The sequence below is a fragment of the Triplophysa dalaica genome, chromosome 7 (genome assembly GCF_015846415.1).
Source record: "Triplophysa dalaica isolate WHDGS20190420 chromosome 7, ASM1584641v1, whole genome shotgun sequence".
In the NCBI taxonomy this organism is placed as follows: Eukaryota; Metazoa; Chordata; class Actinopteri; order Cypriniformes; family Nemacheilidae; genus Triplophysa; species Triplophysa dalaica.
Genome location: NC_079548.1, coordinates 20,746,073 through 20,773,242, shown reverse-complemented (window position 1 = coordinate 20,773,242; position 27,170 = coordinate 20,746,073). Strand labels below are relative to the sequence as shown.

Genomic DNA, 27,170 nt, shown 5'->3' with positions numbered 1-27,170 from the left:
AGAAAATGTGTAATTAATTGTGTTTGGTCTGGTATGGGCCTAACTGTTTTTTGCTTACAGACACCTTACTTTTTAGTTTATCTGAAACTGTGTGCAAATATATGTTTTGTTTTTATGTTTTCAGTGCTGTTGTAGATCTGGAGAGGGACGCTGGACTGCTCATTTACCATTTTTATCTTGAGAGAAAGAGGGTTTTTGTATTCTCTGTTACTCAGTAAATATAAATAAAAAAAATTTAGGATTCAGTGCAGCTAACTCCAACAATACATCTTTATGGCACTTCAAGACCCTTGTTGTGAAGAACCAGCATCATAATGGATGGCTCCAAAATCCCTAATGAAGATGTGGAAGTAACAGAGGCGCTGAAGTAACTTTTAGCCATCCATTCTTCGTTGTGACATATGCACATTTACACAACAAATTTCCTTTAGCACTATTTGTTTGAACTTTTTAGTGGCTACAAAAGACTCTATCCTGATTCCCAAGTTGTAAATCCATATTTAGGATTGTTTTGCCTTTATGAACCTTACTTGTGGTTATTTGTTTAATGTGAGTTTGTACATTTAAAGATTTTGGGTCCTATCGTACAAGAATTGAGATCTGCTGAAATAAGCGGACTGTTACATATAACGGTTTACTACAGTTTAGTAAAGACTAAACTATGCAGTATTTTGTTAATGTGGACTGCCTAATGCCATTTGTATGATTGGTCTAAAGTTTGAATCTAGATCAAGGCTCATTTTGTATCAGGAGAGGACTTTTATTTAGGATACATTGCATCCAGAGTGTGATACCGGCGCGTTGTCCTTGACATGACCTCTGCACTGCACTTCTCGTCTGGTCTGCGACTCCTATATGGAGAGACATTACACTAACCTGTATGCACCGCTGACCTTACTAAACCAGGGGTGCTGTAAGAGCTGATCTAAACTCGGTCTGTCGGCTGGATTTTGTTTCAGGCACTGTATGATAACATCACGGCATTCTGTACGACAAGAAAGCAAGTAGTAATACCGAAGAACTTAAGGTCTTTTCATAATGGAGGTTCTTGTTTTTTTACGCTTTGTTATTTGTCATCTAGATTTAAATGCATTTTGTAATCATGTCAGTCAACTTTCACGTTTAATTTTGGGATGAACATGTTTTGTCAGTGCTGTTCTCTCACCTGTGGATAATCTCTTTCTGAAAGGCAGATTGTCGTTTATAATCTTCGCTGGATGAAACGGATGTATTCCGTTGACCATACGAAAGAGCAGAACACCCAGAGACCAGACCGTGGCTGGGACCGCATCATACTTGAAGTGTGTGTAGATTTCTGGTGGTCGTATTCCTCCTGTTCATGAAAGCAAGAGATTTTCAAAACAGTTTACTTAGTTGTCTGCAGTGAGCCTTTTTTCTTTACAGATTCTTTACAAGATCTTCACAATATTAACAACATATCATGGCTAAAAGTGACAGAAAATGGCAACTGACCTCTATAATTCCAGCTGAGGTAGCCACGTTCATGAAGAAGATCGCCACAGCCAAAGTCTATTAATTTGAGCTTGTGCGTATTTCTATTGATGAGGATGTTATTTAATTTAATATCTCGGTGGACGACACCATGGTCAGCACAGTGTTTTGTCGCTAGGACTGCTTGGTACATCAAATCACGTGCCACGTTTTCTTTCAGGCGATGGGGGTATCTCAAAAGGTAGCTCATTAAGTCCCTGCACTTTTCTTTATATTCCATGATGATCACGTGTCTGTCGTCCTCTTCAAACCACTCCAGCATCTGTACGACGTGGCGACTAACAGGAGGCTTTTGCATTAATAGATTTAGGGCTACTTCTGCGAACAGAGGCTTGGAGTATCCGGGCTAGAGAAAAGTGTTTAAAAGCAGATCAGATGTTTAATTTCCATCACAAAAATATTCAACTGTATTCATTGAGTTTTTCAACTTACAATTAAGAAGTATCTATCCCTGACTCTTTTAGGTATAAATTTGATGGCAACCTGCAAAAAACAAAAAAGTTAAATTAATGCTTTAATGATGTCACCTGACATTTATGCATTTTATTAGCATGTCTGTCTTGATCATGGATAATTGGTACATCATATAATGTACAAATTAAGCTACAAGATACTATTTAGAATCTATAAATGGGTTCAAATGAATTTTGACCAAAATTGTGGACATTCTTACAATAAAATTCCTTAAAGGGGTCATATGGCGCGAATACGTGTTTTTCTGTGTCTTTGGTGTGCTATAAGTTGCCCATGAATGTATTAGACATGTAAAACTTCAAAAATAAAAGTGGCGGAAACAAAAGATGTATTCTACCTAAAAGTGAATGTTCACCCAGACCTCCATGAAACACCTCGTGTAACCACACCCCCACAAATATACGTCAGTTGGTGGTATGATTGGAGTAAGACCGTCCAAATGTATACGCAGGTAAGGTGGACGTACCTGTCAGTACATTGCTCTGGAACCTGATATTCCAAATATGGTGAGAGGCGTTACATTTCCGTCACACGCTTCATGTATTCGACCAATCACTACACACTGGTTAACTGGCCAATCATAGCACACCTCACTTTTCAGAGCAAAGAACTTTTCAGAGAGGCGGGGCAAAGAGGAGAAACAAACATGCACGGTATGTGGAAAATTCAGCGTTTTTTACCACTTATTTGAAATGTTAAGGAGGGCCAGGTAAAGATGATTGGTGGGGCGCATTTGGCCTGCGGGCCGCCAGTTGACTTGCCCTTGAATACGCGATTTAAGATATCCACATCCTGAGACGCCACTCCTTTGAAAGTCCAAAACGCTGCTATATTCAATAAAAAAGTAGTTCCCGCTGCTCGATTGACGTCTTATAAAGCGATTTGATCAGTCTGTCCAAGAAACTTAACGTTATTTGCAATGTTATAATCAGTAATCCACAGCCACAGGCACTCGGTTTGCGCACACGATAGGTTGCGTTCCAAAACTTGTCTTGTGCCCTTGAAAGTAACTACAGGAAGAGTCCTTCACCTAGTGAACTGTTCTCTCAGATAAGGAAAAAAGTTTGTTGTTTTGTATTACTAAATTTATTATTTATGATTTAAACAGCTATAAGTCAACATGAAGGTATAACTTTTGTGCTGAATGTATTAGCGTTTTTGGCTTTTTTTTATTTGACTTTCATTAATTCAAGAAAACAATACCACCCACTTCTTGTAAGTAGGCCTACTGGTGGACTGGTCATGAGTAAATCAACAGCAATTTCATTTAGCAAACTACAATTAAAAAGGCAATATCCCTTTTAATTAAATATCATTGTAGTAGAGTAGGCGGGGCGAGACCGTGGTTCGAGTAATTGTGAATTAGCGCCAGCTGTGCGCACACCGGGCTCGAATCACGTAGGAGATTGGGAGCATATAAAAGGAACCAGCGACCGGACCGTCGAAGAGAGAGGACCGGGCCCGAACGTGTTTGTATTTGTATTTGTGTTATGTTCGCCGGCGGTCGGCCTTGAGGGGCCGCCGGCTATTATTACTTTATTAAATGTTTGTTTAAATGTTTGCCAGTTCCCGCCTCCTTCCTTCCATATCTTGAGACGATATTACATTGGTGTCGAAACCCAGGAGGAAGGAGAGACATGCTGTCGGAGAGCCCTCGATGCTGAGGGGCATCGCGGTGCTGAGGAGTTCGGGCAGCGCGGACGAAGGGCGTCCGCCAGTGGCTGCCCGAGGTGGTGGTTCTGGAGCGAGGATTCGGCTGGGATGGAGAGCTCGCTGCCGTGCTCCTGGGCCGAGGTGGGGTGGCGGCCGTCCAAGAGGGATCGGAGGAATCAGCGCCGTTGGCCATGAGCCGGAATCCTGCTGCCAACAGCCATGATGGTGAGGAGCAGGAAACGGCGGACTGACTCGCTGCCGATGCCCTCACACGGAGGAGCCATCGCCAACCGCCAGGAGGCGGAGGAGGATCGGGCCGTCCACCGGACGTCCAGCACCACCGCGTAGCACCGCGAGGAAGAGCCTCTCGGCTGGTTGAGGAACGAGCGGCAGCATGTCGGGGAACCAGACTTTTTTTTTTTCCTCTCTCCCCTCTCTCTTTCCGGTCGCTCCGAGGGCTCCCGTCTCCGTTGTCTCATCTCGTCGCTGCATACCCCCACCCCACCCCCCCCGAGGGAGGGGGAGGGAGCTTGCACAGTCGCGGGGGTACCCCCCGGCCTGTGAGGGGTGATGGGGGTATGTAGTAGAGTAGGCGGGGCGAGACCGTGGTTCAAGTCCGGTGAGTAATTGTGAATTAGCGCCAGCTGTGCGCACACCGGGCTCGAATCACGTAGGAGATAGGGAGCATATAAAAGGAACGAGCGACCGGACCGTCGAAGAGAGAGGACCGGGCCCGAACGTGTTTGTATTTGTATTTGTATTTGTGTTATGTTCGCCGGCGGTCGGCCGTGAGGGGCCGCCGGCTATTATTACTTTATTAAATGTTTGTTTAAATGTTTGCCGGTTCCCGCCTCCTTCCTTCCATATTTTGAGACGTATTACAATCATAAATAGGTATATACTGGATGCAATAGTTGTGTGCATGCTTTAATATATGACCTGTAAGTAACAGCAACAAAAACAGTATAAAAGGAAAAAACTTCAATAATAAACGGAAATACAAAATAACAAGAAATAATGATATGCGAAAAACTGGCCTGCATCCTATTTATACTTTTGAGTTGAATAAAGCCCTCAAAGAAAAATAGTTGAAGACCCCTGGTGTATACACATTACATTACATCTAATACAAACAATACATTTAGTTTTAGCCCTGTCATATGACCCATTTAAGCATGAGTAGTTCTACCTTATTGCCATCAGATTTGCGCTTCCCTTGAAATACAGTGCCAAAGCTTCCCGCGCCCAGCATCTGTCCCACTACATAACGGCATTCAAATCGACCTAAAGCAACATGACAAAAAGAACATGAATTTAAATTCAACGGTTATAGCAGAATGTGGAATTGAATGCAAGTTTGTGGATATGATCCGTATAAACACTTAAACTTACTTAAAAAACTAAATGGATCCATTAAATCTTCAAGGATGTAACCCAAAGAAGTCGTGTCACAAAACATGTTAGGCGTTGTGTGCTCCAGATAACATGAAGTTGAGACCGCTAACAGCACGTCACACGCATTTGAATCAAATCCAGATGTCCTGAGGACCGGTGTTAAATTTGTTGACTCAGAGCTGGATAGATCAAGAACCGGGTCGGGCCATGTTCTCTTGAAGAAAGCAGCAATGCGTGTCTTCTTCTTGTTTTGTGTTTGTTGTTCTAAAGAAACAGACACAGAGGAGAAATATATTTATCATCAGCGATAGGGCTTATGGTTAGTTATATGTCATATTTTTTTCATTGTAAGAACGTTTCAGTCATACAACACACATCAGCTCCTTGCATTTTGCAAATGTGGGCAATAGGTAGATTAAAACAACCACACAAAAGACATTGCAAAAATAGTTGACACACATATAAAAACAAAGACTAACCAGTGGAACAGGATGGAGGTGTTAAATATTCCCGGGCTGAATAGAAAACAGTGCTCCCAGAATTACTTGAGCTTAAGTGAGCTGATATGTCTGACAGCTTGTCTTTAGGTGGTCTTGAGTCAGGACCAGGTGTTAACACTTTTGACTTAATGTTGGACGGACCTGGCTGGGGTTCAACTTGAACCGTGTCAGGCTGTGGTGAAGGAGAGTCTACGGAGTTGTCTTGGTAACCATAGAAAGGAGCAATGAGTTTCTTCTTGCTCTTCCTCTTTTTTGTTTGTTGTTCTAAAAAGGAGACGCAGAACAGTAGCAGATTTATCATCACAGACCAGAAGTCAAATACTCGGTTTACATATTAAATCATTCCTATAACCAGTGAATATAAATAAACAAGATATAAAGCGATACAATTTATTAAAACAACCACAGAGAAACATGCAGACCTACCTGAAGAAGGGGATGGAGGTGTTAAATATTCATGGGCTGAATAAAAAACATCACTCCCAGACAGCTCCACATGAGACAGAGCTGATACGTCTGACAGCTCGTCTTTGGAAGGTTTTGTGTCAAGACCAGCTGGATCCGGAACAGGTGTTAAAACTGTTGGATCTGGGCTGGGCTGTGGTGAACAAAAGTTCACTTTGTTTTCTTGATTTTCAGTGATGTTGTCACGATTTACAGGCCACCATTTTCTCCTGAAGAAAGAAGAAATGCATTTCTTCTTCATTTTGGTTTGTTCTTCTAAAAAAAGACAAGAGTAACAGATTTATCACAACAGTCCAGGGTACAGATTTAGAGAACATCTTAGTCCTAAATCTAGCTCCAAGTTTGCAGATTTAGGAGAAACCTAAAACTAATGAGGTGTCGGTCCTAATTTTAGGACCATTACATTTTTGCTCTTAAGAGTATTTTACAAAGTGTTAAATGTGTGAAATGTTAAAAGTAGTCAAAAGGACTTAGTAAAAACAAATCAAAACAGTGTTGTGAATACTACAGTTTTGTACCCCTGTTGAAAAAACAGCATATGCTGGTTTGTTATGTTTTGATGCTGATCTTTATAAATCTTTTTTGAATAATGGCCCAGAGGCCACAGAACTCTAGATCAAAAACAATATATTAAGAAAAACTGAAATTGAACTTCTACATTAAGTAAAGCTAAGCATGCAGTAGCTACACCACCAATAACACTAAAATACTCTAAAATATAATATAACACATTTATCATGTCATCACATAGATATGTGTGTTGTCACCTGTTGAAGTAGGAACTTCTTGCGGATTCGTGTCTTGTGTAAAACAACGCGATTGTGTATAATCGCTTCAGCGCTCACCGCGCATTGCCCTCGTTTATCTGCTGCTGTTGCTACGATACGTCAAGTTGACGTCAGCGCCGCTATGGGCAAGTTGCACATTATTGCGCCGGTGAGCTTCTGCGTGCGACGGCAGAGTCCGCGGACTTTCCGGTCATACAACATAATAGAGTTGTTTTGGCATAATGATGTACTCAGCAATAAAAAGAGGATCTTTCATATTGCTTAAATATTACGTTCTTCTTTTGTATCTAAAAACACACATATTTGCCGGCCAAAATCCTCATTTTCCCATACAGTGTTATACGACCGGAAATTACTCTGCCGACTCTGGCTGTGTGTCATTTCTTAAGGCTGCGTCCTCCAGAGGTCTCCTTCGAAGTGTGCTACGTCATCGAGGCTGTCTCGTTTTGTAAAATCTGGTTGGAGTACTATGTAAACAACTGCTATATTCAATTTATTCAAGTAGCGATGCTGCCTCCGCCTTCACGCAATGACGCTGTACCGGGGAGGGGGCGTGGTCAGCTCGAAATGCATTGCCATTTTGCATATTCTTTTCTATTGGATATAGCAACCAATATGCTTCCATAATTGACTGCAACAAAAATCAGATGTTATTAGCTGCTTGCATGTATAAATAAAAGGCATGTGTCATGTTCTCTTGTGTTATTTTGTCTTGTTTTTTTGTCAAAAGCCTTACAGCAATTTAAAATAACAATGAGGAGCAAGGAGGTGTTGTTTAGTTATGTGTGTTTACCTGGGAGCTAAAAGGCCATTTATGAGGAGCATGACCAAAAGACGAAAAAAAGGACAATTTAAATGTTGTGCCCATTTGCCTGCATTTACCTTCAAGTATCACATTTTATTCATGCATATATAAATGCTGCAACAATGCAGTACACATTGTTGGCGTTACAAGAATCCATGTTCTCTCTGGATCCACAAACACAAGATATTACAAATGAAACAAATAAAAACTTGATGTATTTTTTGTTTAAAAACAGCTTTTGAAAGAAACTGCTGGCACACATCCTCAGTAATTTATTATTGGGTTTGGCCATCTGTTCCGTGCCCATCAGTCCTGAAGGAAACTTATATTTATAAGTTTCTACATTATACCTTGGTAAGCAACATAACTGAGCTATGTTTTTGAGTTAAGTAATATCAAATAGTTATTAATAACAGCCTGATAACTAACCCTGCCAATCAATCAAAAGGTCTGGTAGATGGATTCCAAAATTGAAAAGAAAAAAATCCAATTTGCTTGTAATTGAAAAAGTTATAAAAGATGTACATTACCCATTGACGGGTTAAAAAACTCAAAAGAACTTAAGGATAAAGGGTGAATGTGGCATATTTAGAGATAGTATTATGTAGACATTTTTGGATGAGTCTTCTGTTGTGTTAAGATACTGTATTCTTATAAACAAAACTAACTGTCATTTGATTCAAATAGCAGTTAAAAAATATGTGATGTAACCTATCAATGTATGGTTTGTCTGTGTCTCACTGTAGCTGTTTAGCAGAAGGTTATGTTCTGTATCAAAGATATGAATGTAAAAAATGCAATGCAAAGAAATACATGTTGTGTGTAATAAAGTAAAAGAATGTAAAATAAAAAAATCATAATTAGGGAAAACCAGCAGTTATTTTTAAAATCAAAATGTATCTATATAGTTAACATTATTTGATTTTATATTTGCAATATATATTTATATATGTTTATATTAATATTTTATATTAGTTGCGTCATTTATATGTAAATTTGCTCGTAGCTGGTCGGTTCAGTTTCAGTGTAAGACCTCTAACCTAGATCATAACCTGCTCCGGAGCAGGTTAGCGGTTCGGTGTAAATTACCATGGCGATGAAAGCTGAGCTACTTCATGGTTCCTAAATCCCAGGGTTGGTGCAAACTAACGCTTCACTTAACTGACTAGCCATCTAAACCGGCTTCATGGTACAGGCCCCAGGTTTTCACAGAATTTCATCGCAGTCCAATCGGTGCCCCCTGTGGCATTGTCAAAACAACAGATGCCATCAGTCAGCATTTACTTGCCTTCCCTGATAGTGGATCTTAGAATTTGGGTAGGTAGAAATGAACTTTTAAGCATATGCCTATAAAATATGTGTTTGTTTGTCCTGGATGTCAAGGCCCTGTTAAGTTTTGCAATAGGATTTCTACGCCCCACTTGAAAAGTAAGTAATCACCTAAATCTAGATTAAAAGATATTTTTATCCAGACTTTACACAATGCATTCTGTCCCTGGACTTTACATGTAAAAGATCAAATTCAAATAACACTAATTTTTTAGGTAAAAATTCATAAACTGGAGCTATAGTTACTCTCTGTCTGCCCTTCAATTTACCTAGGGATAGCCATATATAATCCCCAGCTCCAGTTTGATGTAAACCAGTGAATTAGAAGAGAGATTACACCCATGCGGGTTTTACCTGTGACTGACAGATGCACAAGTTCTGGATTTTGTCCATGTTTGTAATTCTTTCCTGTTTTTTCTTCTTCGTGTAAAGCTGCCTTTTTTACTTTGGAACATTTTAAAACGCTTTGTAATCTTTGTATTGTCTATGCATTCTGGTAACACATACAATGGGTAATGCATTGTTGCATGTATTTATGCATGATTAAAACGTGAACTCCGTGTTAGTGTTTAAGTAATAGAAGCAAAGCATTTTAATGGTTAATATAGACATATGAACACATACATGTAAAAACACCTCACAGCTGCTCATGTTCTTTTGAATTTTATACAAGGCTCTTGACAAAATAACACCACAGAGCATGAAACAAACTTTTATTTGTACATGAATATAACGTCATTTCAGTTTTATTCTAGTCAATAAAAGTTATGAAAAGTTGTAAAAGTAACAATGAAGCAAAAAACAAACAAACAAAAAAACACAGCAAGTAAGGACGCAGATTACAGCTTGAAAATAAACGACAAAACAACAAAAAATGTGTTCGATTCGATTTGCTCTGCATGTTGTTTAGTATCATCCACGTAAGCTACACAGCAAAAACATTACCACATGGCCATGAGAGTGCGTTTCTTTAAAAGCACATGCAAAACGATAAGCATTTTAGCCTATTAAGTGAATAACATAAACAGGTGTTCATCTTAACGGGGCATGTGATCACTCGGCTGTATTACCTTAATGAAATAAACAGACAGACAAGACTCCATTTCATTTGATTGCTCGTAGTTGATAAGGCCACGCCTACCGTGGAACGAACTATGAATATTCACACTAACCCCGCCCACTGGAAGAGTTTTTAGGAAGTGAATTGTACACAACACAACACAACACTGTCTCTCACAGTTAATTTCAGACTGGAGAGAACTGTGACGTTGGTACAAAAAAATATGTAGCGCACACTTCCCATTAGTACATTTAAATCCACAAAGTGGTTAGAGAAGTAAGAAATCGTTTTTTTTTTATCTCAAATGTTGTTAACGAACTTTTTACATATAATAATAATTGCAGCCTTTCTCCATTTAAAGCAAAACGTGACAAAGTTATATTGTAGTACCAAAAAGTTGTTTTCTATTTTGCGCTCTCTCAAATATATGAACGCGTTTCCATTTTAATTTGATCCTCGCGGCTTGCCGTCCGTCGTCAACTGCGTCGCACAATTGAATGGAGACCAACCGGGATGCGTTACATAGCTATAAGTGCACTCTCGCATAAGCTTTTGTAAATATCCTGTTTTAATAAAAAGACATAAGGTAAATGATAGTGTTTGTTTAGCACAATACAGGGTTATATTAGGGAGTTTAAAGAAAAACGTGTCTTAATTCTGTGCGCTAGCCTGAATCAGTCGTATCATTCCATTCTGCGACGCACAAAACAAACCCATTAACTCTTGTTTAGTCCGTTTATTTCGGATGACATCGCCGACATTACATTTCTAGATCCCGTGTTTACAAATCAGCACTTATCTATGGAGGGTGTTTGTAATATAGAAGATTCAGATGTGATGTCTCAGACGTGTGTGCTGTCTGAGTTCAGTGAATGCGCGGAAGTGCGAGCTGTCATCAGCACTCTACCAGACATCCATCACGACCTGGTCCGCAGAGAGAACACCTTTGAGAAATTCGTGGGTAAGAGTCACCATGTGCATGCTGTAGTAGACAATGTGAAGCTGCGTCACGGCGTGTTGAATAATGTTGCGCCATCTTGGGAGGATCGCTGCTACTGCGTTCAATGGAGTGTTTTGTTTTTCTTTTTTGATTAGAAAATACAACTATTTATTTATTTTAATTGTATTGTTTTTGTCACCAGGATAGTTGAATGTTATGTTGAAATGTTAATCTCTTCTTCCAAGGAGTCCTGGCCAAATGGCATCACAAAAAGTTATTAAACAACTATAGAAACGTAAAACAATTAGTGCAGGCAAGAGTTTAGAAAGTTAATTAAAAACATTTAAATGCTTCCCTTAACTTGTTCCATAAAATATTTTTAAAATCATTTAGTGAAGGTAGTTGTTCCAACAATAGGATGCTGAGCAGTTCATTCCACAAAAAGGTGCATTAAAAGAAAAGGCAGATTTACCAAACTCTGTATATATTCTTGGGATTTTATAAAAGCAATTTAGTTGAAGATCTAGTCGTATAACCACAAGTGTGATAAAATAGAAGACTACAGATAAAATTAGGTAATTTTCCTAAGAGCTCCTTGGCAATGAACAACAACATGTGTAGTTTTCTCAGTTGAGTCAACGAGGACCAGCCCACTAATTCATACAAGGAACAGTGGTGAGTGCGTAAAGAAGCACCAGTCACAAATCGTAGGGCAGCATGGTACAGAAAGTCAATCTTTTTTAGTAAGTTAAACTTGCAGGCATATATAGCACATCCCCATAATCTAAAACTGAAAGGAAACAACTTTGTATAATATCTATTACTTGTTTCATAGGGAATTTCAAATCATATATTTAGATTTTTAAGAGTTTATCAATGACAATTGTAATGATAGAAAAGATTCTTGCAAAAGCTCCAAGGCTCGGTTTAATGAGTGCGCTACAGTATAAATAACAGTGTCATTGGCATAGAGATGAATTTTAGACAAAGTAATCCCGCGCCCTAAATTGTTCATATAAATTGAAAATAAAATCGTTGCTTAAATTTATCTGATAAATAGTTATGAAACCAATTTATAGCCATTTCACTAAAACCAACACACTTTAGCCTCTGCAACAAAAGTTTATGATCCACAGAGTCAAACGCTTAAGAGAGCTCTACAAACAATGCTGCACAGGTTCTGTAAATAAGGTTCTATTTTATCTGTACCCATTGTGTTTTTTTACAATCCAATTTTAGCAGAGCATCATGAACTTGTGCCTCTTAAATTGGAGTAAAAGTAAATGGACTAGTAAAACAAAATGAAGCAGCGTCCACACTACCTTCCATGTTATTTTCTTTTAAATTATTGAAATCTTTAACTTGACAAATAGAACTATGGTAGGTCGGTCTTACTGTGTTAAAAACTGCAATAGCATGACGCAAAGTCATTCAGGAAAAGCCCCTGGATCTTTCACCTTCAGTTTCTCCATATATCAAACGAAACAAGTAACTGTACGTATCAAAACAATAATAGCAGTGGAGTATGGTCCTCCAAAGATGGTGGCGCCACTGCAACATAGGGCGTGACGTCAGCTTCACATTCTCTAATGCACAATATATATTCAATAACAATATGTTAATTCCATAGTAGTGTCTAAAGCAGACTCTAAGATTGTCTGCTTAATGCTAAACTTTTTCAGTAACGATGGACCGCTACCAGGAACAACCACATCTATTGGACCGTCACTTAGGTAAAATTATTTTGAAATCCCTGAAGCTCGATGTCTACTATTATGGATGTGATGAGGATAGATGATCTCTTTGCACGCCTTACATTTATTTTTGTGCAGAGTGGATGCTGAACATGCTCTTGGAGATGATACGCAGTGAGAAGTCGCCACCTCTTCTGGTCCATCTCTGTTTTAAATTTCTCTACATCATCTCGAAGGCAAGACAACGCACTGCTCTCTATGTGTCTCATACTCTCTTTGAAGTGATACAGTGACTGAATGCTGGTGGTTTTGTAGGTCAGAGGCTACAAGGTGTTCATGCAGCTTTTCCCCCACGAGGTGTCAGACGTTCAGCCCGTTCTGGACCTCTTATGCAGACAGGACCCAAAAGACACTGAGGTAGACATGCATTCTTAACCACTCATGGACACCACAGTATAATGAGACATAATTACAGTTCAACATAATTATGTTGAATCGACAGCTTCAGTGGTGCAGTGAGTAAGATGTGTGACAAGTAATATTTATTTTGACGATATCAACCAAGTTCGAATCCACCTTTCGCCAAACTAACTTTTCTACATTTCCCCTCACATATCATATCGAACAGACATTTATTTTGTAACAACGGACAGGAACATTTTCGTTTTTATTCTGGGCATGTTTTGATGCATGGTCTCACAGCATGCCATTGTCAAATTTAGTCATATAAAATCATTTCCAAAAAACATAACTGTTGACAGTGAATATAATGGGTGACTAGTGTAACAGAGACTGGTGAGAGAGATCTGTGAAAGTAAACCATACTCCCCGATTTCAAAAGATGCTGTAGCTTAGCTTTCTCCTTAGAGCGCTCGTCTCCCATTCCGGACAGGCGCTGGGTTCGAGACCATTTAGTCATTTTGGAAAACCACTCGCCACAGTATCAAGCCCTGTTTATAGGTATAAGTTTATCATTTGTTGACTTTATTATTCATAATATTTATTAAAGTTGAATGATTAAAAGCATTTATTGGTAATATTAGGTATATTTATTGCCCTCCCACCATAGAGCTCACCCATTTTCACGACCATTAGGATTCATGTGTTAAAACTGCCCAGATTGACCACATGTTAGTACATGTTTGTTAGTTAATTTATTAATTAACACCTGAAAGTAAAACTTACCAAATGGACCCTTAATAAAGATCAAGGAGTTCTTCTGAGAGGTTTAATGAGCAGCTGGATTCATGGTGATCCTCCGATTACACATTTTACCATTTGTATGGAGAGTGGGGCATTCACATAAGCAGTTGAGTTAGAGCATAAAAGTATTTTAACTTATTTTAAATTAAATAATAAATGTGGGGGGAAACAACAAAAAAGTCCATGTTTTGAGGAATAGAACCACCCCTTCCACACGGCTGGTTACAGTCCTGTTTTGGTGACTTTTGTGAAGGGAGAGAAAGAAAGAAATAGAGGATAGTTGTATGTAATTTATGTTATTATTATATTGCTATTCTTGTATGTTTTGTATGTTTTTTATTAGACCTGGGAAACACGCTACATACTCCTCCTGTGGCTCTCCATGACATGCCTCATTCCTTTTGACCTGTCCCGCCTGGATGGCCACTTGTCCACTGACGCCGAGGTCAAAAGAGAGCCCGTCATGGATCGTATCCTATATGTTGCCAAGGTAACGCACGGAATCACAGATCATGAAATTGATTTCAGCCATATACATGTGTATAGTGGAACTATACACTGTAAAACAGTTTTTACATGTTATACATGACACTTTTTCATCCCAGATCTTAAGAAATGTATTGTAAATCTATATAAAATGCACAGTAGGTCATAGGCATGGGCCAAATACCGGTTTCAAGGTAAACCGAGGTTTAAAAGAGTTATGGTTTCAAAACCACTAAAATTGTCTGTGATACCGTTTCTAAGGTATGAGCTGAGTTTACAGAAAATAAATAATTAAATCGTGTATTTAAATGTTTGAAGTTTATGTCTAATATATATGACAAAAATATATATTTTTTAAAGAATATAGTTATTTTAAGGCTTTATTTTTACCTGACACATGTTCTTTATGTTGGTTCAAAATGAAATGTATTGTGTCCAGCTGAAAAGTAGTTTTTTGTATACGCAGATATTTGGAAATAACACATTTTAGTGTTTTAATAGAAATCCTGTGAAACAGTGACAGTTTTTGATTAAGGTTATTATACCGGCAAAATCTCATACTGGCCCATGCCAAGTAGGTCAACAGGGTTATCTTTGCTGTTACCACTAGTCTACAAAAGTTTTTTATATGTGTGAATGCTGCTGATTGGTTAAGTGTTTGTGAGCTCCCAGCATGCAATATATTCCAGCACAAATGGTGGATCATTTGCATTTAGTGATGTCAAGACATTCCTTGTTAATAAACTTAAATTATAATGTTATTGATTACCTTGTTACTGTGGCTCGGTGGTTAGAGAATAGCTCTAGCCACGCCAAGGTCATGGGTCCGAAACCCAGGGGTTTGCATATACTTATAAACAAATGTATAATGCATTGCCAGTCGCTTTGGATAAAAGCGTTTGCAAAATGCATAAATATAAATATAAATGTACCCAGTAAAATACACACTTTAAACAATATACACTCTATTTATAAAGTTTGCTGTGATACAAAACTAACATGAATAATGCAGAAGACAAGATAAGACCAAAAAAAACAAGGATCTAGCCTCTGGTAGAACCAGTATTATACGCTTTTGAACTTGTCATGATTGTCTTCACATTTGATTGATCTTTGTTTTTATGTTTTTAAGTCATTTCTTGGAGTCAGTGACAAATCTCGAGATGCTGCAGCTGTTCTGGTGTCAAAGTAAGTTACAGTTGTTCATTGTTTTCTACTAAATGTAAGTGCAAGTATTGATTTTAATTTTTATTAGTTACTATGTTAATGCAGAATGAATAAAACATAATTCCTTCCTTGTATCCATTAAATAAAGAGGAATTCTAACTTTTCACATGTAATTTTATAGCTAAACATTTTGAGTGTATTTTGCTGCAGTGTTTTTGATAAAAATGGAAATGAAATCCATCTCTAAAACCATATAAGAACAGTATCAATATTAAGAAATATCGACATATACTCTGTATATAAAATCATTAAGGCCTTATTAATAAAAAAAAAATATGTGGACTATTGGTCCAAAAAGGTTGTCAGTTTTACTTTTCAAGCAGCAGAGGGCGCTGTGTAAACACTTTTGAATTACAAAACCAAAACACAGGTTTGTGACCCGCCCAGATGTGAAGAAGAAGCATTTGGGAAATTTTCTGGACTGGTGTCTGACCACAATCTCTCAGACCAGTGAGGTGACCATGGAGGGAACTGTGGCCCTCGATGGTGCATTACAGTCACTGGTGAGCCTCAAATCTCCTCTAGTTTTCTCACGTTTCACAGTCATTTGCCCTTTTCTCCAGACTGTTGTCAGAAAGCCCAAATACCACATGCAAATTTTACTCCATTCAAGTCTATTTATATTGCCTCAGGAAGAGTTTGTTGATGATGGGTCTTTTATTTATTTATACCTTGTCTTTCTGACTGTAATCTTTATTGTTTGTTCCTTTTATGTACTAAAGATAATGAGGAAAATTGACTAAATAAGTTTGTTTTCTATTGTTTGCCCTGGTGAGACATGTTGTCTTCTCTTTAACAAAACATAATGTACTGGTTGCAGTCCAGATAGGTGTAGAAAACGGTCCAGGCGTCTCTGTCGCCTGAGGCCCTCAAAACTGGCTCTGTGTGTTTGGAAGGCCCGAGGTGCTAAAACTGCCATAGGTTTTGCATATGTGCTTTAATAGTGCCGCAAGCCAGAGCACAGGAACATGTTCGGTGCACATTTTAAAGACACGTTGCAAACAGGTTTATGTCAATATGAAGTCATGTGTATAAATGATGCATAGGTAAAACAGTGTTCAAAGATTTCTAAAGTATATCGATACCGGTTGTAATCAAATTACCTTTTTTATTTCAAGGCCCAGCTCTTCAAGCATGGAAAACGTGATGACTTCCTGCAATATGGTTTGTGCAAAAAGTATATTTTTGGGTTGATAATATCGCAGATTTTTTTTTTTCTGATCTTTCTCTGGCTCTCGTTCGTTTTGCAGCCCCTCCAGTTCTTCAATGCCTGAATCAGAAGGGAATAACTGACAGTAACCAGGCCACATTACGGAAACTGGGAGTTAAAGTTGTCCAGAGACTAGGCCTGATCTCTCTAAAACCACGTTTGGCTAAATGGAGGTAATACGCTTAACAATAGGGAAGGCTTGGGGCCAATGTAGCACAGTTTCAGGTTATTTGCCCAAGCAGACCGTTGCTACTTTGTATTCTGCTGATATAAAACAAAATCAGCAAGCGAATATCAAAATAATGAGAAAATTGTGTGAAATGGATAAAAATGGAAGAAATGCTTGTAATCAATTAGTTTAATGTAGAAATGTGTGCTGGTTTTGATTTGTATACATTTTTTATTTCATCATCCAGATACCAGAGAGGATGTCGGTCACTCGCAATGAATCTGGCTCAGTCTGCCATCACAGAAAGTGTAGAGGCTACAAAACCAGATCTGTCATCTGTCAGTCAAGAGGAAGACTATGATATACCTGAGGACGTTGAGAATGTCATTGGTAAGAGTCTAAGCCCAATTTTTACCTGTCTGTGTTTTATTTACACAATAATAAATGCTGTGATGCACTGTACTGCTTTTTGATGTTGTAGAACAGCTGTTGGTTGGACTGAAAGACAAAGAGACTATAGTGCGATGGTCCTCTGCCAAGGGGTGAGAAAAAAATGAAAAATCACAGTTTACATTTTGTATCTTGGCTAGGTTAAATAATGCAGTAAATTATTTGCAATAAATTTCATTCTTGTCTTTCTCTTAAACCGTCTCCAGGATCGGAAGAGTGACCGGTAGGCTACCTAAAGAGCTTGCAGATGATGTAGTTGGATCTGTTTTAGAGTGCTTCAGGTGCGTTATGACACATACCAATGACAAATTAACTTAAGCTAACCTTCTGGTCTATCTCTCATGGAATCGTGTTCATAATTCCATGGTACAGTTTCCAGGAAACGGATAATGCCTGGCATGGAGGCTGCCTGGCTCTTGCAGAGCTGGGTCGGAGAGGATTGCTGCTTCCTTCACGTCTGTCAGATGGTTGGTTTGCATTCTTTTTTAAAACCATCGTTTTAGTTACCCCAAAGTTTGTCTTAGTGTAATCACTCTTTTGCTGCTTCAAACCTTTATGAACTCAAAAGAAGATATTTTGAGTTCGTATCAGCTGCTATACTGTACAAAAATGTACTTATGTGCTATGAAATTCTCAATAAACTGACACATACAGAACCCAGATCAAATGTGAGGACGCATCAATTATATCAAATCACATTTGTTCCTGCATGTCTCTTGGCTTAACCTCATAACAATGTTTTAAGTCGTAACATTGAAAATATGTGAATCATATATTGAAAAAATGGATTTATCCGAATATTTTGTGTTAGGCATATGAAGGAAATTCATATGATATTGGACATGAGAGTTTCTAAATGATGGGTTTTTTTAAATTTGAAGAAATCACAGGAAATATGCTGTTTTTTTTATCTCAGCCCTTTCGTATTACCTTAACTATTATCTTGTCTAACATTTGCAAATCCCTCTGTTATACCTTACACTGTTTCTAACACATTCATAAGCAAACATCAGATACACTTTATGCAAACACTATTTAAATATCTTGTTCGACAAGCTTCTTTATTTAAAAATGCCACCACCTAGTTCCTTCTAATGTACAGTTACATGTTTTTCTAAGTGAGTCCAAGTGAACAAAGTGAACAATCTGGACTGCTTTCTTTGCCATTCAGTGCAGAATATTTGCAAGAATATTTAGTTCAACAGTAAACACTCAATTGACAAAAAAACAGTACATACATAAATACAGTAGTAATTGATATATTCAGTGTAACTGCTGCTCATCATTCTGTAAAGTCTTTGTACAGTAGTGCAGGTGTCCAGGCTTTCAAATTTTTGCATCAGCAGTTTTGCGACCTTTTCCTTTGAGTCCTGGCTGGTTCTTTTACCTTTGCTCTCTTGGCAGTGTGTCTCAGAGGTCTGCTTCTTGCACGTTTTTGCCCCGGTGCTTGAGTGCCCTGTTTGTGCATGTCTGGAGTGTCCTTGCCTGGATGCTTTTCTGTGGACGAAAGGTGTTTGATTTTCTGGCCCTTGGTCATTTCTTGTTGGCCAACAGGGGACTTGTTGATAACGTCCCTTGAGCTAGCAAGCTGACAAAGGGCAAAAGCTGCGGAGTGCCTCTGATCACAAGGGTCTAGATCTTGTTCGCTGGCGGGAGATATCTCACAATTAGGTTCTTTTTTTGCTGTTTTAGAGTCTGCTGTGTCAGGAAGGGCTTGAATGTTGGTGTCTGCCCTGAGGCAGAGGTTGAGTGGTGCCTCCTCTAGACTACTTTCTGTATCAGAATGTAGCTCCTGGTCTGGGTCATGGTGCATTGTGTTTCTGGATGCGGCTTGGTCCCTCTTCGATAGGTTAAGGGGTCCTGGCTCATCCTCTGTCTCTTCATGCTCTTCCTTCTCTGATGAAATGTCACTGCTTCTTGCTGAAACTGTGGCTGCGGGTTCATTACTGGAAAGAGAAGACCACATCCCAGTGTTATTGCATATTCTTTAATTCTGTTTTTGACATTCTTACCAGCCTTGCTCTTACTTACCTCTCACTATTTGGTAACACATCCTCTTGATGTTGTCCACATGGTTTCTTGGGTAAGCTGTTGGCTGCTGTGGTTTGTGGTGAAGCCCCTTGCATACCATGCTGTAATTGGCTGACTGTAAGTGTCTGCCCGTGGGAAGTGTGCCTTAGTGTAACGGGGACACGCTGGGTGAAATCTGCAGCACTGGGTCTGTCTGGAGACCCAGAGGCAGCACAGCCTGCTAAAGGACTCTGGCGGGTACCCTTTTCTCCGTTGCGATCCTGAATTTCTCTGTCCTCAGTAAGCCTACTGTAAGAGTCGGAATGAGTTACTTGGGCCAAGTGCCCTCCGTACTCTCTGGGGTATAATCTGTTGTTGTACGCATCCAAAGGTAAATACCTAGACCTCTGGAGGGAAAGGGGCAGTTCAAGGTGTTGATAGAGGCTGAAGGGTAATGGTGGACCGGGAATAATAGAATGCCCATATCTGTAGTGAAATGGGTGGAGAAGGGATGTACTGGGAGGGACCAGAGGTGATGGAACAAGAGGTCTCTGGGTCTCTCGGGGTGTGAGTTGGAAGGCTGTAGTGTTTGGTTGGTTTGGTAAATAATGTGTGTAAACAGAATGAAGGGGACGTTCTGTCACCATGTATGGGGAATATTCTGGCATTAGAGGAAGAAGGGGTGTTGTGGAAGTGGGAGGGGCCCAGGGTGACATTTGATGGTAGAACTGAGGAATGGATGGCGTTGAGTGATCATCTTTGTGCAGAGGGAGCGGTAGCGCTTCACTTTCACACGTTCTAGAAACCGGTGAGAAAGCTGAAGATATTTTCTTGCGTTCAGTGTCAATGTTTGAAGTTTTGTCTATAGTCTCACTAGCTGGTTCAGGAACAGCATTGTTGATCTCCTTGATAGGACTTCCGGGCTTTTTCTTTGTTTCTTTACCCATTTCTGCTTGTGCAGCATTGTTAGTTTCGGTCTTCTCAAGATGTTCAAGCTCCAGCTGTGATTCTTTACTGTTTTGGAGAGAAGGTAGGTTACTTTGAGGAGCTCTAGGTGATTTTGCTGTCTGCTCCGTGCGTTGAGACACCAGAGAGATGGAGTTCTTGCACAGGTTGTACTTCATATGGTTGAAGAGATGAGACTTGATATTGCATGTGAAGGGACATTGGAAGCACTGATATTTGAAAGGTTTGCCAGGAGGTCGTGGAATATAATGGGGTTTCTTTGGTTTTCGCCCCTGGAGGGTGTCCATGCTGGCACTCTTTTCTGAATCCAGTACTGCGTTTTGTGTCAGCCCTGTTTGAAAACAGAAAAAACAATTCTGTCACACCCTGCGGCAGAGCTTCTTTTGTTTATACAGTCATTGGTGCTACAAGCCGATAACAAAAAAAGATATGCATGGTGTCTAAAACGTATCAACTTGGCATTTTTATAATAGTTGTCGGCCCTTGTGTTATCATGATGTGCTCTAGCTGCACTTTTGAAGCCAGCGCAGGCCTGTACTAACATGCTCTCCTTTTTCAAAACCTGACGGCGTGGGAAACCACATACACCTGTTTCCCATGCTCTAACCTGCAGGATATAAACTCAAGACATTTAATCGTTGATCTTGATGCACTGCGAACTAGAGAAACTAACAAAGTTCTTCAAATGAAATTCAACTGTATTAAAACCTCAAAAGCCAGTTGGATGTCGTTGCTTCAGAGATGGAATTAATTTGTTCTATTCAGGGTTTGTGGTGTTGTTCTGCTCTATAGCACGGAGACACGACGGTCCGGAAAATTTTCAAAGATTTTGAGGCCTGAAGGTTTGTATAAGCGAGCAGAAGATCTTTTCTGAAGTTTTACTGAAAGTGACTCCACCTTAAGGAACCTGCTTGTCACGTGCTGTCGCAAGAAGTGGTGGCTCAGGTTTTGCTTCACGTGTTTCATACGAAGCCGCTCCCTCCTCAAGGCACAAAATAAGAGGACATTTTTGTATTGTGCAATTTTTTTTGTCCATTACTTGACTGTTTCTTTACTTCCCTGTATGCCCTAGATTCCAAAATATCTTGTTAAATTAACATATCAGGATACTTTTTAATTAGAATTTTAGTTTTTCTTTTGTGTTATTTATACAAACGTTGAACCCCCATAGACAAGTACCAAATATATTATAACAGGTGCACCTGTAGTCAGTAAATATTCAGTCCTACCCAGTAACCACCAGCTACAAATACAGCATCAATTCAGCCTTTACACCTGCTGAAGCATGTCGGTAAACTTTAGATTTATCAGTTACAACAAATTAAAATGAATATTGCTCAGCGTTACCTGTTGACACTCAATGTTCTGGATGTTTGTTGTTAGACGTATATCCACGGACGACCTCCTAAAACGTACGATGGTCCTCGAGTTGAACACTTTGTGTGATACGCTTGTCTCTGAACGCAGGTGTCCGCTCGTTTAGGTGTCTGACTGGTTTGTGTTAAGTCTGATGAGTCTATCTCTTTCTGTCTGAGGTGGTGACTCTCTGGGGTGGAGTCTATGCCCAAGTAGAGCCCAGAGGCAGCATCAATGTGCCTGATATTAGGCAAGCCCCGAGCCACGATACGTTGCTGGTTTGCCTTCCGTCTCAACTGGTAAAGAGAAGCCACATGGACTAGAAGCCAGAGATATCAATTTGTGGCTTTTTTGTTTGCTAAATGGCTGAAATCGCACAGGAGTGGTACAGTTAGGTGTGAAGCAGGTTCGAGGAGGTTTGTCAGAGGGGTGTGGAGACAAACCAATGAGATTTGCATGAAGCCAAATGTGTTCTACACTTGATGTAAAATGTCTTTAAACCGCAAAGCACCATTATGCAGATTATTTTAGGAAGATTTAGATTTAGGAATTCCTAATTTGTATTCCTTTGTAAGAATGTTGTGATATGTTTTGGTGTTGTTTCGACAAAATTCAAACACTTGTATAAATCATAAACTTTATTAACGAACATGTTATATCCTGCTGATATGAAGCTATAGTTTCATATTTTATTCCCAAACTAGTGATTTGTGGATGCCCGATGTTTTATGTTTCGGCCCTACAGTGGTGCCGCTGATTGTAAAGGCTCTGACGTATGATGAGAAAAGGGGAGCCTGCAGCCTGGGCTCGAACGTCCGTGATGCCGCCTGTTATGTGTGCTGGGCTTTCGCTCGTGCCTACGAACCGACTGAACTTAAGCCTTACGTCAACCAGATCGCCAGGTAAGATCCCAATGCTAATTTACCAACTGAACTTTACATAATACACCTTATTTATGTCGTTCATCTAATCTGCATTCTTTTTTTGTTCATGGAAAATCAGTAGATAAAAATCGATACACGGTTATATTTACAGTAAGTAAGGACCTGGGGCTGGATTCACAAAAATGTTTTGAAGACAAAATATGTGAATTTTCTTAAGATAAATTATATGAAGTTCGTAAGAACGTTTGTGCAATTCTCAAACATTTCTTGAAAAATTCTCAAATATTTTCTTAAAAACAAAATAATTTGATCTGGCTTGCTCATTTGGTAACTGTATATGTTTATCTATACAATACACTTAATGTGTGTAACAAGCACACGGCATTCTTATGTAGCCTATATATATATTAGCATGTGATGTGTTAAACGGTATTTATGATCGCATGTTAGCTAATAATGTTAGGCATTAAAAAATATACTTATTTTAATATAAAAAATGTATAAAAAAACGTTTTGTATGTTACTAAGACATGAGACTTGTGACCCTCTTCGTTTTGAGATTAATGTAAAAAGGACTATAGCAATGAAGGCTAAAGTGAGCTTGACCTTATTATTATCAAAATAAATATTCCTTAATGAAAAGTAAACGTCAAAATTATGATTCTGGCTCAATACAATACACGTCACATGTGAAACAACTAAATACACGTATTAAACACTTTACTTTTTGATATTTAAGACAACCGTAAGGCTGTCATAGTTTTAAGATGATATTTACGACAGCTTTTGTTTCGAGAATTTGGATTCTTCTTCATTTATTTCTAAGATCAAGACTTTGCACAGTAGCAAGTATTCCAAAGGCAGGAACCCCTCACATTTTCTCTAGAAATTGTATTTATTAGCACTTTAATAAACACTGAGTTTGCTTGACTGATTTGTCGTTTTAAGAAATCCAGCTCAATATATTTCTAGAAACATGAATATATGAGAATGTATACCATCCAATCCCTGAATGGAAAGTGGCTCCTGTACACCACTCTTTAAGTAATAGTGTGATGTGACCATTCTTAAATCTTTGAGACTGTGTTTTTTTTGAAGCACTTCAGCAGGAAGTTACTTCCACCAAAACCATCTACGGTAAGAGCTGATCTGACGGGTGAACGTGACAGCTCTGACATTACAGTTATGCTTCCTCTCCAACAAAAATATAGTTTAGGTGTGGATCTCATTCGCCAGACTGACTGCACACATACTGATCAGATCTAGTCTTTAATTCCTAATAATTGAACAATAATGGTCCTTGCGCTTTGTGATCATTTCATCTAGATGAGCTGCACAATGTTCTTTTCATGCGCTGAATTTTTTTTCTTGTGCAACAATGGCCTGAGTACATTATAAAGGAGGGACGTTAATTCTTAAAGATGTTAGACATAACAGCTTTTTCTCATACCTGTTCACCCGGCTGGAGGTATTTACTGCCTTAAAACCAGTTTATACACCTCTCCCTGCTGAGAAGTACACTTCAGTCTATTGAGCTACGTTTCCGCTGGCAGGTACATTAAAACGCTTGAGGTGCAGACACTAGAAACTGGCTTTTGTAATGTACATTTACACTGCAGCCCTGTGAACATGATGAAAGATGATTTTAGGCGTGCATTTATTCAGACATACGGTGCAAAGGACGTACTTTCCTTCAACCACTGTTGGTAATTTAGAAGCAAAATTGGTTTCAATTGCATCTAGAGCCGGCTATGACGTGGTTTAAAAGTGGAAGCAGATTTTAATGGTTCCAGATAGCTATTCATGCAAATAGTTTCAACCTTAATAGAACAATACATAGTAATAAGAATACATCATAAATAATATATTTTCATATTTTCTTTGAAGGTCTAATGAGTGAATAATACATTGAGTCCAAAAGATAACTGTATTTATCTCTTGATTCTACTTAATAAAAAAGATATTTGGAGAGGTTATGATTTCAATACATATTTGGATTGCATGAAAACATTAAAATATATGTATGATATTATCATAAAAATAATGTATCATCCAACTGCCAAATGCCATTAACTTTGGCATTTTTTTTGCATTTGGATAAAGAGGTATTTTATTAAAACATGTATTCTATCATTCTTTTGGCAGTTCTGCTTTTCTATGGGTTATTTGTATGATGTAGTGGTGAATCAGCCCAGGAAAACGTTTCATCAGCAGAAAATCTTTTTCTTCATAGGTTCAACAGTTAAAGTCGTCATCCAAATGTAATGATATTACGCTGAATGACAGCTGGAAGGTGTTGCGCTTGCCCCCCTCCCTGTTTAGAGCAAGTGTGGACCTGCGCGTACAGTAACTGACTGTGCACTTTGCTTTGCACCTTGACTGCGTCGGCCCTCCCCGCAACTTCCCTCCTCCCAAACCCCACGCCGCTGCCAGGTTTCGGCTGTTGTCGTGGGTTTCGGTCGCCATTTGGCACACAGGGTTTAGGCCTGTTGAGTCCTGTTTTAATTTCATCAGCAGTCAAAGGGTTTGCACAGAAACTGTGTCATTGCTTGAAACTGAAGCATTGTTTTTTCGTGCCATGCAGGAAAGACTTTTAATAACAGTTGCACTAAAACATATGAACAGATACAGATGATCATTTTACATTCAGTTCACAGTGTATTTTAGTGGTGGCAGGTGACAAAACTGAGCATGTGATCAGAATCTTGCTGCTAGTGACACACGCCTCGAAAGATAAAGCGACGGGGTGTTTTTGTGTCCTTAAAACTGCTCGTTTTACTTGAAACTGTTCTGCTGTGGGTGTAAAAACCAAAACCGCTTTTTTTTGAAGAAATAAAAGAAAACCCTGTTTTTAATGACTCGCTTATTAAGATCTCACACAAATCTTTCACTTATACTTATACTTCATGCCTCCATTTTAAAGCCTGAAGTTGGTTTCAAATTGCGCATAAAAAAAGATTATAGTACGTTATCTAAAATGCCACAGAAACAATATTTGTAGTTACATAAAGGAGGATTAAATGATCACAGATTTGTTTTGTCATTGCTACAGTGCACAAATAAAAGACATGACATGATATATAGAAACATTTATTTGTTATATTGCGTTTATAACATTATCTTAAAAAAAACGGTGTCCCGTTAAATGCACACACATTCGTTCCATGTCCGTTTTACATTGCTCCAGGCCACCATCAGTTGTTCATCGAAACCAGCGTGGCAGTGTTAAGCCTGTAGGGTTGCGCGCGTGTGTGTGTTTGTGTACTTCATTCTCTCAGGCTGTGAGCGATGGTGGGAATACCTCGCGGGCACGTTCACACAGAAATAAAGAGGGAAATCAGAGTGAAACGGGCTGTAATAATAGATGAGCAGGACGCACTTGTTTTTAAGATTATGTCTCATAACAGGCAGAGGAGGTGGTGGGGGGTGTTTGCAGGTATAGAGAATGTGTGTCACCTGAGGCTGTAAAACTATTGAAATCAATGTTAGTGAAATGTCACAATGCAATGTGTACTGTATGTGTAATAAACGGTTTTAGCAGCCGTCCTAACGGATGTGTATTTATATATATTTTTCGAGAACGATGTATTACAGTAAGAAACTACTGTTGTAATTGCTTTGAAAGAAAGTAGATACAAATCACACAATTGAGCCCTGTTTATGCTGTGCATTATCTCCAAAATATCTTATCACCCATCATGTATGTTCCTGTTTTTTTAACTTTCACAGCGCGCTGGTCATCACAACTCTGTTTGACAGGAACATCACCTGCAGAAAGGCCGCCTCTGTGAGTTTATCCCAAACTACTCTCCAAGGCTGAGACGTGTCATTTCCACAGTCCCAGAATAATAAATGTTTAACACGGGTTTCCCGATGGTCCCAACTCACGCCATTGGTTTTCGTTTTGTCTCGATGGGAAATAAATGGTGCTTTCTGCATCTAATTTCAGTACAGGAGGAAGTATTTTAACATCGAGTAAATGACGCCCCTCAGTTTAATTGTTTTTATTGTATATGCAAAATACATTTCAGGAAATATAATATCAGCTTGGTGTTCTCTGTTTTTAGGCCGCTTTCCAGGAGAATGTGGGCAGACAGGTAATAAAACAGCTAATGCACACAAACACCTTTTCTTTTCAGTGCCTTAAAATCCTTTTATTGCCTTCGTTCTCTATAACTCTGAGATGTCCCATCTCCACAGGGCACTTTCCCCTACGGCATAGACATCGTCACAGCGGCAGACTACTTCACTGTTGGTAACCTGAATAACTGCTACCTGACTATCAGGTGAGGAAATAAATTTGACAGCAGTTTCTGTATATTAAACCGATCCCCATTATGTTTTAGTCTACACATTATGTACGCGACAAAGTACAGCCCATACGGTACACCTCAATTCTTGTGAACAGACTGAGACAAATGAGAGAGGTATGTTTTGAGTACGTCACTGAACCGAGCAGCGGTTGTGCTGTTTGTATCTTCAAAAAGGGCTCACCCTCCAGAACAATGTCAACATTTCACAGTGGCATCTCAGCATTGAAAAAGAGCAATGTGAAAAATTCTAGCCTAAGGGAACAAAGAGCCAAACTAGATGC

General features: G+C 39.0%; 3 protein-coding genes across 3 annotated transcripts in view; 1 reads left to right on the top strand and 2 right to left on the bottom strand.

Moving 5' to 3' along the window:
* Window positions 1-559: 559 nt before the first annotated feature.
* Window positions 560-6,948, bottom strand: LOC130426153 (mitogen-activated protein kinase kinase kinase nsy-1-like). The gene is made up of 9 exons (XM_056752740.1): window positions 6,767-6,948; window positions 5,961-6,254; window positions 5,514-5,798; window positions 5,032-5,298; window positions 4,829-4,923; window positions 1,945-1,995; window positions 1,474-1,858; window positions 1,166-1,333; window positions 560-985 (listed from the first exon to the last, which is right to left on the bottom strand). Exons 2-9 carry the CDS (start codon window positions 6,238-6,240, stop codon window positions 867-869), a joined length of 1,650 nt encoding a protein of 549 aa, XP_056608718.1. The 5' UTR covers window positions 6,241-6,254; window positions 6,767-6,948; the 3' UTR covers window positions 560-866.
* A 3,507-nt stretch (window positions 6,949-10,455) lies between these two features.
* tbcd (tubulin folding cofactor D) overlaps window positions 10,456-27,170 on the top strand; it is a 29,136-nt gene continuing 12,421 nt past the window's right edge. Inside the window, exons 1-17 of the mRNA XM_056752723.1 lie at window positions 10,456-10,942; window positions 12,604-12,654; window positions 12,754-12,851; window positions 12,931-13,032; window positions 14,162-14,308; window positions 15,437-15,492; window positions 15,902-16,034; window positions 16,650-16,695; window positions 16,782-16,914; window positions 17,158-17,300; window positions 17,392-17,452; window positions 17,567-17,641; window positions 17,733-17,827; window positions 22,438-22,594; window positions 26,306-26,363; window positions 26,644-26,673; window positions 26,777-26,862. Coding sequence (XP_056608701.1) covers window positions 10,783-10,942; window positions 12,604-12,654; window positions 12,754-12,851; window positions 12,931-13,032; window positions 14,162-14,308; window positions 15,437-15,492; window positions 15,902-16,034; window positions 16,650-16,695; window positions 16,782-16,914; window positions 17,158-17,300; window positions 17,392-17,452; window positions 17,567-17,641; window positions 17,733-17,827; window positions 22,438-22,594; window positions 26,306-26,363; window positions 26,644-26,673; window positions 26,777-26,862 — 1,631 coding nt within the window. The 5' untranslated portion in view covers window positions 10,456-10,782. The remainder of the gene's footprint in view (window positions 10,943-12,603; window positions 12,655-12,753; window positions 12,852-12,930; window positions 13,033-14,161; window positions 14,309-15,436; window positions 15,493-15,901; window positions 16,035-16,649; window positions 16,696-16,781; window positions 16,915-17,157; window positions 17,301-17,391; window positions 17,453-17,566; window positions 17,642-17,732; window positions 17,828-22,437; window positions 22,595-26,305; window positions 26,364-26,643; window positions 26,674-26,776; window positions 26,863-27,170) is intronic.
* Window positions 18,395-22,422, bottom strand: znf750 (zinc finger protein 750). Its single transcript, XM_056752728.1, has 3 exons — window positions 21,684-22,422; window positions 19,392-20,667; window positions 18,395-19,306 (listed from the first exon to the last, which is right to left on the bottom strand). The coding sequence occupies exons 2-3, from the start codon at window positions 20,621-20,623 to the stop codon at window positions 18,700-18,702; spliced, it is 1,839 nt and encodes a 612-aa protein (XP_056608706.1). The 5' UTR covers window positions 20,624-20,667; window positions 21,684-22,422; the 3' UTR covers window positions 18,395-18,699.

What these genes read in the sequence shown, in the direction of transcription:
- znf750 (XM_056752728.1), bottom strand. Translation starts at nt 20,623, where the DNA reads ATGGACACCCTCCAGGGGCGAAAACCAAAGAAACCCCATTATATTCCA. An exon ending in GTGTTACCAAATAGTGAGAG is followed by an intron (nt 19,307 to 19,391) that starts GTAAGTAAGAGC and finishes TTCTCTTTCCAG; the next exon opens with TAATGAACCCGCAGCCACAG.
- LOC130426153 (XM_056752740.1), bottom strand. Translation starts at nt 6,240, where the DNA reads ATGAAGAAGAAATGCATTTCTTCTTTCTTCAGGAGAAAATGGTGGCCT. An exon ending in ACCTCCATCCTGTTCCACTG is followed by an intron (nt 5,299 to 5,513) that starts GTTAGTCTTTGT and finishes CTGTTTCTTTAG; the next exon opens with AACAACAAACACAAAACAAG. An exon ending in GGGATAGATACTTCTTAATT is followed by an intron (nt 1,859 to 1,944) that starts GTAAGTTGAAAA and finishes ACTTTTCTCTAG; the next exon opens with CCCGGATACTCCAAGCCTCT.